The 12,601-nt window shown below is 55.4% G+C and overlaps 1 protein-coding gene across 1 annotated transcript in view; it reads left to right on the top strand.

Moving 5' to 3' along the window:
* Positions 1-12,601, top strand: part of ARHGEF17 (Rho guanine nucleotide exchange factor 17) — a 32,600-nt gene that overhangs the window by 6,454 nt on the left and 13,545 nt on the right. The window contains exon 3 of the mRNA XM_029961470.1: positions 60-215. Within this exon, the coding sequence (XP_029817330.1) occupies positions 60-215 (156 nt within the window). The remainder of the gene's footprint in view (positions 1-59; positions 216-12,601) is intronic.

The following is a 12,601-nucleotide window of genomic DNA, read 5'->3' on the forward strand; positions in this document are numbered from 1 at the left end:
CGGCCACCAGCCGCTCCCCCGGGAAAGCCTTCCCGACGCTCCAACCTCCCTCGCTGGAGGATGTCACCAAGCGGTACATGCTGGCCCTCAACTCAGGTGACACGTCCCCCAGCCCCGGGGATGGACCCCGCTCTCCTCCGGCCACCCCAGCGCCCCGGCTGCCCCGCTGCCCACGGCTGCCCGAGGAACACGGCCCCAGGACCAAGCCACAGGTGGTAAGTGCCGCTCCTTCCTACAAACACCTTTATTTCCCAGGATTCATGACCCCTCCAGAGCACTGGTGGCTTTGGAGACCCGTCACGTGTCCCTTGTGGACAAATTCCCGTGTGTGGATGCGCTGCTGGATGGCCAAGAGCCTTCCCAGCCCTTCCCAGCAGTACCCAGGAGACGAGCTCTTGTTTGTTGGAGCAAACCTCCCTGATAACCCCCTGATTTTTGGATGGGAAGAAGCAGTTTCCAGGTTAAATAGCACCGTATTTTGGTGGCAGGAGGTTTTATAAATATATCTATTAAATGTTTTGCTTATATATAGCATCTTATGATATGTAAGGTCCTGATATATAAGGTCGTGCTCTTGGCCATCCCTGAAATTGCCTTTTCCTTGGCTGCAAAGGCTTCTTCTTGGGATTCCCCATGTTAAACCCCTTATTGAGCAAACCTGCATTTTCCCCCTCAAAAAACCTCCGATCCTTCCCATAGGATCATGGACTTTGCTGTGCTGGTGGGTGGGAAAAAGGGGGAAAAACATTCCTGTGCATGCACCGAATATTTGATGGATGAGTAAAGTTTGATCCTGTCTGGGGGAGAACTGATGTAGTTTGGGGGATGTGAAGGTGCTTTGATCACTCCAAAGTGCAGCCACGTGTTTTGGGATCTTTCCTGGGGTGGGTTTTTGGCACCGCCAGCCCTTTGGCCGTGGTTTGAACGCGGGGTTGGGTTCCCATCACTCCGGGTGTTTGTGCCGGGAAGGGCTTGGAAGCATCACCTCCTCCTGAGCACGGCAGTGCCAGCACCCACGGGGCTTTTAATAGCGCTGGGAGAAGCCCAGAAATACCCGTTCCCGCGGAGGATTTGCCGGGAGCTGGCAGGAATGGTGCTGGCAGGGCTCTCTCCCCCTGCTCCATGCCGGTTGGAGAGGATGGGCTGGACCATTCCCTTCCAACAGCCAAGGCTGAGGTGCCCAGGGCTGTGTAACCCTTGCTGGCCAGGGCAGAGCCACGTGCAGCAAGGGGGTTTTCTTTGGATACTCCCAAAATCTGGATCCCTGCTGCCTCTTCCCCCAGGGTGCTCTGCTGGGGTCTGGCATCCCCGCAGCATCATTCCCTCCAGATGTTCTCCTGGGGTCTGGCATCCCCACAGCATCATTAGTCCAAGATGTTCTCCTGGGATCCAACATCCCTGCAGCACCCTCCCTCCAAAATATTCTTGTGGGATCCATCATTCCTGCAGCATTATTCCCTCAAGATATTCTTGTGGGATCCAGCATCCCTGTAGCATCATTCCCCCAGGATATTCTCCTGGGGTCCAGCATCCCTGGAACATCCTCCCCCCAAAATATTCTTGTGAGATCCAACATTGCCACAGCATCATTCCCCCAGGATATTCTCTTGGGATCCAACATCCCTGCAGCATCTTTCTCCAAGATATCCTCCTGGGGTCCATCATCCCTGCGGCATTATTCCCCCAAAATATTCTTATGGGATCCAGCATCCCTGCAGTATCACCCCCCTCTGGGGCCTGCCATCCCCACAGCATCATTCCCCCAGGATTTTCTCTTGGGATCCATTATCCCTGCAGCATTATACCCCCCATGGCATTCTCCAGGGATCTCTGCTCCCCATCCAGCTCCTTCTCCAGCTGTTGTCCCCACTGCCAGACAACAACCATCGGTGGCTCCTGTTTAACACTTCCTTGGGGATGTTTTGGGTGAATTTGGGGTGAGTTTTGCAGCATTTTTCCCGATGTGTCAGTTTGTCCTCTCCAGTCTTGGGGTGGAAAGTGCTGTTGAATAATCAAGAGTTATAATTAAGCAGGGTAACGAGGGGCCTCCTGGGGCTGGGGCTGGTGCCACCTTGGGGACATTGGCAGGTCCCCAAGGCGTGGCAGAGCACCCAGTGGCATTCCTAAATTATTAATGTGTTAGGTTTATATAATACATGGCCTATTTGAATAATTTATAAAGAGATATTTCCTGCTCAGGCAGCTCCCGGGGACGGTACCAACCCTGCGATGGCCCCGTACCAGGGATGTTCTGCTGACCCCACCCCCCCAACCCCAGCTTCATCCCAACTCTGGGAGCATTCCAGGTGGATTTTTACCAGCTGGGAGCCCAGTTTGGCCGAGCATCACCTCGTGTCCATGGGCCACCCCGTGGGAGCAGAGCCTGCTCCTCACCTTGCTTGAACCCTCCGGCCTCAGGGAAGAGGGTGCGAATTTTCCCTTTTAAGGGCAAGGCCACGGCTGTATCTCCAAATCTCTCTCCTGCCCCGGGATTTCTTTGTGCTCCGGCCATAGCCCAGCTGAAACCAGGAGTTTTTTATTTCCCTTTTTGATTTATTGGATAGTGGAGCTGGGATGTTTTATTTCAGGAGGCACCAGCTTGGGCTGGGGGGGCAGAGGGGGGACTGAGTTGCCGTAATTATTAGCGAGAGCACCGAGGACCGGATGTAACTTGGCACCGGGAAGGCTGGCCGGGAACAGGGATTTATGTTCTCCCGGACCAAAGGAGAAGAAATAAGCTCTATTTTTGACTTGTTCGTTTTTTTCTCCTCCCTTACTCAATGGAAAGGGCCAGTCTGGGGAGTCTGGGAGGGGAAATGGTTCATCGCTGCTCGGGAATTTGGGGGTGTGGGATCATCCATCCCACATCGTGGTGGTGATCCTTCGGAACATCCTGGTGCCCATCTCTGTGCTGGGAAGGGATTAATAATGGGGTCTGGTAAGTCTGTGTGGTGATGCTCCCCCAGAGTATTCTCTCCCAAGATCTCACACCCCCAAGATAGTCTCTTGGGGTTGGGTATCCCTGCAGCATCATTCCCTTAAGATATTCCCCTGGGATCCAGCACCCCTGCAGCATGATCCCCTCAGGATATTTTCCCAGCCCCCATGGTTTGGCAGTGGTTTTGGCAGAGGTGAGGGGGGTTCAGCCTCTTGGCACGTCCCGCCCAGAGAGGTAACGTGCTGTTCTCCCTCGGGGGCAGGACTGTTTGTCCTGGGTGCTTTCCAGCTTTTCCATGGAGCTGGAGCAATCCAAGCCATCCTGGGTGCATAGGAGCTCCTTCACCCTGTGCCTGATGATGGACACGAACCTTTTAATTCCCGAGGGGCCGTTGGAGGCACATCCCGCTCCAGCTGCGGGAGGAAATGGTGCTTTCAAGAAAACAAGGAAAAAAAACCCCAAAACTCAAGATAGAGACTTTTTCCTGCCTCCAGCTTCCCATAAAACCACTGGAATGGACAGGACATGCTTGCACACCCCAGCACTGAGCAAGGGTGCGTTTAGGGTGGATTTGGGATCCGTTTGCTGCTCGGCGAAGGGATGAGCAGGATGCCAGCCTGGCAATCCCATGGATCTTTCTTTCCCCCCATGGCAGAATCCATCTGGGGATGGAAAATGAGGGATGTTCTCCATCATGGCTCTGTTTGTTGACTTAGCAGCACTCGGATTAAACAGGAAAATATTGATTTAAATATAGCACCTCTCGGGAGCAGGGGAGTCATGGGAACGTGGCCTCCGGCGCCCCATCTGCCGCCTCCTCCACCTGCTGCTCCCTGAACGGGGTGAGCACACCCCGAAAAACCCATCCGGGATGGAGAGGCACTCCCAGAGGGAAACGTCGGGGTCACATTCCCAGGGACGCTTCTGTAAACCACCCCCTTTGCAGCATCCTCCCTCTGAGCTCGTCCTCAAGGGATGGATCCCTGCATCCATATGCTCCTTGGCAAAATCTGACATCTTTGGACCTATTTATCCCTCAGTTTATCCCAGGATAACTTGGACCTGTTTATCCTTGCCCTAAATCTCCACAGAAACCAGGTTTTGGGTCGTGGCCGGGAGTCGTCTCGTTTTTCGGTGTTCCTGGAAATCTAGAATTAAAGCTGGAGGGGGGGGGGAGGATGGGGATGGTAAATCCCAGCTTTCCTGGTAAATCCTGGTAAATCCTCTCCCAGTTTGCCTGGGATTTGTGCCCCTGGGGCCACTGTGGTCGGCGAAATGCTGGAGTGGGGGGAAACGGAGGCGCCCAGGCAGCCCTGTGGGAGGGAGGTGGGATGCGGGATGGAGCACGGAGAACTCCATCCACGGGATTCCCACATCAGGGAATCCCACTGCCTGTCAGGGGCAGGGACTGACCCTGGCACCCCTGGCACGGGGCCAGGAGACGTGGCCAGGGGGGTAAAACAGCCCAAATCCTCTTAATTCTGCCCATTTTTGTCCCTTTCCTCCTCCCATGCCAAAATCCCCTTAATTCTGCCCAATTTTTACTCTTCCCTGGTTCCGAAATCTGCTTAACTCTGCCCAATTTTTACTCTTCCCTGGTGCCAAAATCCCATTAACTCTGCCTATTTTTGCCCCTTCCCTTCCCCACTACCAGGGAGAGATTCCTGATGCTGGGATGGGCACAGGGATGCACAGGGAGATCCCTGATGTTGGGATGTGCGTACAGGGAGATTCCTGGTGCTGGGATGTGCGTACAGGGATGCACAGGGAGATAGATCCTTGGTGCTGGAATGTACTCAGGGATGCACAGGGAGATCCCTGATGCTGGAATGTACTCAGGGATGCACAGACATCCCTGGTGCTGGAATAGAGGCACAGGGATGCACAGGGAGATCCCTGGTGCTGGGATGTGTGCACAGGGAGATCCCTGGTGCTGGAATATAGACACAGGGATGCACAGGGAGATCCTTGGTGCTGGGATGTACTCAGGGATGCACAGGGAGATCCTTGATGCTGGAATGTACTCAGGGATGCACAGACATCCCTGGTGCTGAGATGAACACAGGGATGCACAGGGAGATCCTTGGTGCTGGAATGTACTCAGGGATCCACAGAGAGATCCCTGGTGCTGGGATGAACACAGAGATGCACAGGGAGTTCCCTGGTGCTGGAAAGGACACAGGGATGCACAGGGAGATCCCTGGTGCTGGAGAAATCCAGGTGCTCTGTGTTGCAGAGGGGCACAGGGCCCAACAAATCCCGCACCCAGGGATGCCCAGGGATGGGATAGGGCTGTACCATCCCTGGCTCTGCATTCCTGGGCAGCCTCCCTGCACCCTGCCTGCATCCATACACAGATGCCTGGGCTTTTCCATGGAAAATCACATGCCTCCAAAGCTCCTGCTGGGAGGAGCTGGCCTTGCTCTCCCATCTGCTCCTGCCAGGAAAGCAGCAGGTCGGCATCTCTGAGATGTGCTTTGTCAGGATCCTCCTGCCAATGTCAGCTGGGATGGGGGCTCAGAGCTTCCCAGGTGTTGCTGCAGCATTAGTCCATCATTGCCAGGGTTGTGGGATCCCTGGAAGTGTTCAAAGCCAGGCTCGATGGGCCTTGGAGAAACCTGGTCTAGTGGAAGGTGTCCCTGCCCATGGCAGGGGATGGAACAGGATGAACTTAAGGTCCATTCCAGTCCAAACTGTTCAGTGATTCTGTGGCTCCCTGATTTAGAACCTCTCCTGGGCATATTCCTGAAGTGGGAGATTCCCCATGGATGCTGATCCCAGTGTGGTGGGAGGTGCTGAGGTCTCCCCTTGCTGTGACTTCGTTGCTGAGCTCCATCCCCTGTGCTGACCAGGCAGGTCCTGATGGGGCAGTTCCCAGAGCTCCAGAGCTGCAGCAGGGACTCCTCAATCCAGGAGGGAGAAGGTGGTGCCATCACACGAAAGGACGGAACAGAGAGGCAGCACTGGGGTTTGGCTGGTGGAGTTTCCTCTTCTCCCAAGGTGTTCCCTGGAAAGCAGGGAAAGAGAATCCCTCCCTCCCTCCCATCCATCCATCCATCCATCCATCCATCCATCATTCATCCATCTCCACCCACCCACCTCCTCCCATCTCTATCCTTCTCCATCCATGTCCATGCTCCCCTAGCCATCCCTCTCCACCCATTCCCACCACCCATCCAAGACAGCAACCCCCACATGCCAGACATGATTTTTGGAGTGGCCATGATCCATCTTCCAGGACGTCTCCTCCTGAAGGCATCAAGCCCGGCTTGCACGGACAGAACCCACCAAAACAAGTCCCTTGTCATTCCCACCATGGTACCTCCAGGCCAGGATGTGTCCAGAGGAGAAAAATCAGCCACTTCCACCCCCTCTGCCTCAACGTGGCTCTTTTTAAAGCTCTGAAGGTTGGTCCCAGTGGGGCTGTTTCTCCGGGCTCCCTTGGTTTCCATGGAGAGGATGAGTGAGGAATTTCGAAGGGAATGGCTCCAGTAAATGAACTCTCCTCTAAAAATAGTGTGTTTGCTTTTGGGTCTTTGGGAACTGTGGCCTGGCCAATGGAAGGGAGGAGGAAAATCAGCATCTGGGTAAAACTATTCCAGTAACTCTCTCTCCGGGCAAACTCCCGTCGGAGCCGCTCGGCTTCCGGGGGGGCAGGGGGCTGCTCCCGGCCTGCCCAGCTCCTGCCACCAGGGCAGTGCCTTGGGAGCACCATTCCTGGCTGCAGAGGGGGGTCGTCCCCGAGCCGTGTGTTCCCGTGGGCCTCGTGTGGGGTGTTTGAGTTGGAGCCCTTTCATTTTGGGGGGGTTGGTGGAAGTTGGGTTTGTGTGACCCCCGTGCCCTGTGTTGGCTCAGAGACCTTGGGCATGTCCCTTTTTGGGAGCCATGGGGCGGCCACCACCGCCTTCCACCCCACCATGACATCCAGGACACCAGTGAACCCCACCAGGACATGGATGTGCTGGGAAAAGGACACCTGTGGTGGTATCCACCACTAGGCTTCCTCTGGAGAAGTCACCAGCCTGATGAGGGTACAGCCACCAGCTGATGAGGGTACAGCCACCAGCTGATGAGGGTACAGCCACCAGCAAGTCCCCCCTGGAAGAGTCACCATCCCAGTGTGGGGTCAACCACCACCACGCACCCTGTGGAAGAGTCACCATCCCAAAAGGGGGGAACAGCCACCACCAGGTCCCCCCTGGAGAAGCCACCATCCTGGTCTGAGGACACCAGCATCCCTGCACGATTCCTGGGGCTGGAGAAGGTTTCCTTGGTGGTGCCCTGGAGTTGCTATTTGTAACTGCCTGTTCCTGAGCCCTCTGATACTCTCCAAAAAAAACAAGAAGGGAGTTGTTTGCATGGGAAGATTGGCATCTCCGAGCCTGGGATATGGTTTCCTACTTTTTTTAGCTGGAGTAGCAGCAGACTCGTCGGCCTGCCCTGATTTGGCATCTTTCTCCCTGCATTTTTTTTTTTTTTTGGAAGAGTTTCATCCTGACCCCTCGGCAGAAACACCGGCAGGAGCGGTAGGGGATCGACTCCGATACTCTCCAAAAAAAACAAGAAGGGAGTTGTTTGCATGGGAAGATTGGCATCTCCGAGCCTGGGATATGGTTTCCTGCTTTTTTTAGCTGGAGTAGCAGCAGACTCGTTGGCCTGCCCTGATTTGGCATCTTTCTCCCTGCATTTTTTTTTTTTTTGGAAGAGTTTCATCCTGACCCCTCGGCAGAAACACCGGCAGGAGCGGTAGGGGATCGACTCCGGTCCTTTGGTCTCTTTTTGGGTTGCCCCAAAGCCCAGTGAGATGGGATGTAGATGGCTCAGAGCCTCAGGGAGCGGAGAGGGAACTCATCCCTCCATCATCCAAACCTGGCTCAGGTCAGTAGATGCTGAACCCCCCCTCCTTCCCTCGCCCCTCACCCCGGGGTGTCACTGTGACAATGACAGGGCAGGGGAGGTGTCACCACGTGGTGTGACGTGGGATGTGGGCGTTCCTGGCCAGGGCTGGGCTTCCCCCCCTCCCCAGGGCCCTCCTGCCCCGGTTGCAGCTGTGCTGGATGAGGGGACCCGCCCAGGGGGTGCTGTGGCACTGGGTGTCCGTGGGGCACAGGGGGTGCTGAGGATGAAGGCTGCTGGTTGCTGCTGCCAAGGACATGGATCCAGGCAGGAAGGACAGGAGAAATCCTGGGCAAGGGGCACGGAACGGGATGTTTGGGGCTCCTACCTCCTGGGTGTGCTTCAGCTCCTGGGTGTTTGTGGATCCATGGACAGACTCCTAGTACCTGTTTGATCCTAAGCATCCATCTCTCAGCTCCTGGGTGTCCATCAGCTCCTGGGTGTCCTTCAGCTCCTGGATGTCCTTCAGCTCCTGGGTGGTTATGGATTTCTGGATGCCCATGGAATTCTGGTCCTTGTTGGCTCCTGGGGGCCCATCAGCCCATGGGGGCCTGACATCCTGATGCCTGTTGGATCCTGGGAATCTATCAGCTCCTGCATCCCCGTCCACTCTGGGTGTCCATTGGCTCCTAGGTGCCCGTGGACTCCTGGGCACCTCTTGGATGCTGGGAATCCATCAGTTCTTGGGTGCCCACGGACTCTGGATGTGAGTGTCTGTTGGCTCCTGGGTGTCCAGCACCTCCTTTGTGCATGTTGATTCATGGATGGCCACAGTCTCTGTTGGATCCATCCATCAACTCCTGGATGCCCGTGGGATGTCTGTTGGCTTCTGGGTGTCCATGGAATCCTGGATATCTGTTGACTCTCTGGTGCCCAGAAGGTCCTTGATGTTGCCAGATCCTGGTGCCCATCAGCTCCTGGGTGCCCATGGACTCCAGGGAGCTCCTGGGCAACCATCAGCTCCTGAGCATCCCTCCTGAGTGCCCTTTGGCTCCTGGATACCCCTTGGCTTCTGGTGTGCTTGGAATTCTGGGTCCACTTGGAGACCTGGGTGCCCGGTGCCTCCCGGTACCTGTCGGCCCCTGGCCCCATCCCCAGTGGCTCCTGGTGCCCATCACCCCTCTCGTGCCAGGCTGGCACTCTCCTGGGTGTCCCAAGTCTGCCTGCACACCCTCACCAGGATCCACACCCCATTCCACCTGGCACCCAGGGCATGTCCTGTGGAGATGCCAAGGTGTGCCAGCACTGGACACCTTTTTCTCTGGTTTCCTTCTCTCCCCAGAATCCCATCACTGTTGCTTTTGGGGTGCTGTAGGATGCAGGGTGTGGCTTTTGGGGGATCCAGGGGTGCCAGTGAGTCGGGGGGGGGTGGCATCGCTCCTCTCCCGATGGATGCGGGGCCAATCCCACTGGGAGGCCGTGGAGAAGGAGCAGGGGGAGGGAAGCAGGGCTGGGCTGACCTCAGCATCTGGAAAGCTGCGCTCTTGGCCGTGGCCCTGCTGCCGAAATCCGGAGGCAAAAAAAACCTTCCATATTTGGTGAAAGTTGCTCTGGGCCTCGGCAAAGGCTGGATGGGAACAGGGGGCTGGCAAACCCCCTGCTGTGTCCTGAACCACAGGGACACTGGGTGTTCAGGGGCTCTGCCAGCATGCCAGGTCATGGATGGGGTGGTTAATTTGGGGGGAGCATGGAGAGGGGGGATCCATGGGATGCTGCCAGCAGTGCAGGGAGGATGGCTGGAGATGCACCAGCAAGACCCCAATCCTCATATTTTGGCAGGGTCTCCCCCCAGCACTGGTGGTGCAAACCCCGATTTCAAGTGCAAATCCCATGGGAAGAGCCCCAGGGCACAGTTAGAGGATGAATTTGTGGTGCTTTGGGAAAGGAGCCTCCCACCATGTCCCCTCTCCCCATCCCACCGGCACCGCTCCCCTGGACAGCCCCGGGATGCCTGGCATCCTCCCACCCTGCCCTGCAAAAACTTGCCCCCAACTCCTTTAGGTTTTTTGTTCCTGCTTTTTTCTCACACTTAACAAGCAGAGTTGCAGCCAGGCCTTGTCCTCCTGGGATGAATCACCACGGCCGGGAAGCCAGAGAAGGGAAAACAACGGGATTCTCGTGCAGTCGTTTGGGGCTGAAGCTGCTTTTCCCCTCCTCCTCCTCCTCCTCCTCATCTTCCTCCCCATCCCAGAGGTGGCTGTGCTGCTGGGTTTCTCCATGGGAGCATCCCTGAACAAATCAATGCTCTTCTGTGAGCTGGGAGCCTGGGAAAAACCACGAGCGAGGGAAAAGCAAACATGTCCAGCCCCAGGACTGCGGATAAACATGGGAATATTATTAGTAACCGGAGCGGGGCTGGATCAGAGCTGCTGATTTATGCCCTTATTTCCTTTCAAGAAGTTACTCTTTGGAGAGCTTGGACTTCTCTTACCCGTGGGAGAGCAGCCAGAGGCTGGGAAGGGAGGGGATGCAGCCCTGGATGTGATGCTTGGATGGTCCTTGTGTTCCCATGGGAATGGTTTCCCCTGGACACAGGGCCTGGTGGTCCCGGGGGTGCAGCGTGCTGGTCCCCAGGGATGGGATGAGTGGTGTTCAGGGATGAGGACACTTGGGAGCAGGGAAGGAGGTGGTTGGTGGTCAGGGAGGAGGTGGCATGTCCTGGGAAGGACGTGACCTGTGCTCAGGGATGGAGGTGATTGGTGCCCATGGATGGAGGTGCCTGGTCCCCAGGGATGGAATGAGTGGTGTTCAGGGATGAGGACACTTGGGAGCAGGGAGGGAGGTGGTTGGTGGCCAGGGATGACAGAGATTGATACCCAGGGATGAAGGTGACTGGTGCCCAGGGATGAGATAATTGGCACCCAGGGATGGAGGTGATTGGTGCCCGAGGATGGGATGACTGGTATTTAGGGTGGAAAGTGTCTGGTACCCAGGGATGGAGGTGATTTATGCCCAGGGATGAGGTGACTGGTGCCCAGGGATGGGATAACCGGTATTCAGGGATGAGGTGATTGTGCCTAGGAATGAGATAACTGGCACTCAGGGATATGGATGTGACTGGTGCCCAGGGATGGGATGATGGGTATTCAGGGATGGAGGTGTCTTGCCAGGGACAGAGGTGACTGGCACCAGGGATGGAGGTGGCTGGTGTCCAGGAATGAAGGTAACTGGTGCCCAGGGATAGAGGTGGATGATACCCAGGGATGGCAGTGCCTGGTACCAGGGATGGAGGTGACTGGTACCCAGGGATGGGCTGACATGCCCCGAAAATGAAGTGACTGGTACCCAGGGACTGGGGGGACTGGTACCAGGGATAGCAGTGACTAGACTCCAGGGATGGAGCTGATTGATTAGTACCCATGGATGCCAGGAATGGCAGTGGCTGGTCCCCAGCAAAAGCAGGTCTTTTCCCTGGTGGCTGCCATCCCTCTATCCATGTGGAATACAGAATGGTGTGGGACATACAGGATAACTTATCCCGAGACAAAGGCTGCTTGGGTTTGCCTTGAAAGCCCTACAAAACCCAATCCAACCTCCTGCTTAAAAAACATCCCAGAAGGATAGAATGGGATTTTTCCCAAGTGGTTCCCTGCCAGAAACTGAGGGACTGAGGAAATATGAGATTGGATTTAACAGCATTGTCCTGCTTTGGATGGTGGTGCCAGCCAGGGGTTTTTCCAGGTTTACCAGCATGTTTTCCATGCTGGGGTGATGCCATTTGTGGTGGAGGCTGGGATGGAGGGAAGCAGGTCCTGTTTTGTTTCCAAGCCTTTTTTTTTTTCCCAGGGTTTTGGTAGAAATAGAGCAAAGGGTGTGATAAAATTGTTAAAGTTGGGCATTCACTGTGCCCTGGAGCTGGGGAATGTCCCCAGGGACCAGTGTTTCCCACTATGTCCCAGCTCCCTCTAGTGGGATCCACTCTGGGAACAAGAGAAAGAAAAATCTGCAGAAATTCCAGAATCTGCAGAAATCCCAGTTTCTTTCAAGCTGGGAATGGAGATTTCAAGGAGGTGCCAAGGTTCAGGCTGCTCCCAGCACATCCATCACTACGTGATCCCAGGGAATCTCCCCCCAGCAGTGCAGAGAATCAGGACCTGGCAGCAGGAACAGGCTGTAATGAGGGAAAAACAACTTGTATTTATTTACTCTTAAAATTTTGGCATGTTTTGGAGGGGTGGGAATAATTTTGCTGGAGGCAGGATTAGCTCCTCCTTCAGCAGCTACGGCAAAGTTGAGCTGGGAAGGCCCTGAGTCGCAAATCCCACTCCCAAACTGGTCTGAAACACTCCAGATTTTTCCTAAATCCAGGTATTTTTGCCCCAGGACACAATATGTCAGGTCCTTTTTCTAAAATATTTTAAGATGTTTGAAAATTCCTGGGGATGCTCCAGCTCCTCATGGATCACTGTTCCAGGGTGGGGGAAGCAAACTGATGGATTTGCACCCTGAGCTTGATGAAAAAAGAAAATAAGGTGGGAGAGCTCCCATTCTTCTTTAGGAGGCCAAGTGCCAGAGGGAAAAGCTGATGGGAAAACCCTTCTCCAAGCCCCCCATCCCAGTTTTGGGGTGCCCCCCCACTGCCCAGGGCTGGATCTTCTCCATCTTTGTGCTTTCAGGAGCATCCTTGCCACGCTGGCACAAGCCTTTGGAGCGAAGGATGAGCCCCTTGGCTCCATTCCAAGGGATTGGCAGGCTTTTCCCGGGAGGGTTTGGGTTTTGGGGGAAAGGAAACACTCGGGTTGGGGGGCAAAAAAAAAAAAAAAAAAA

This window comes from Manacus vitellinus, unplaced genomic scaffold, assembly GCF_001715985.3.
Source record: "Manacus vitellinus isolate BGI_N305 unplaced genomic scaffold, ASM171598v3 scaffold_35_pilon, whole genome shotgun sequence".
Classification (NCBI taxonomy): domain Eukaryota; kingdom Metazoa; phylum Chordata; class Aves; order Passeriformes; family Pipridae; genus Manacus; species Manacus vitellinus.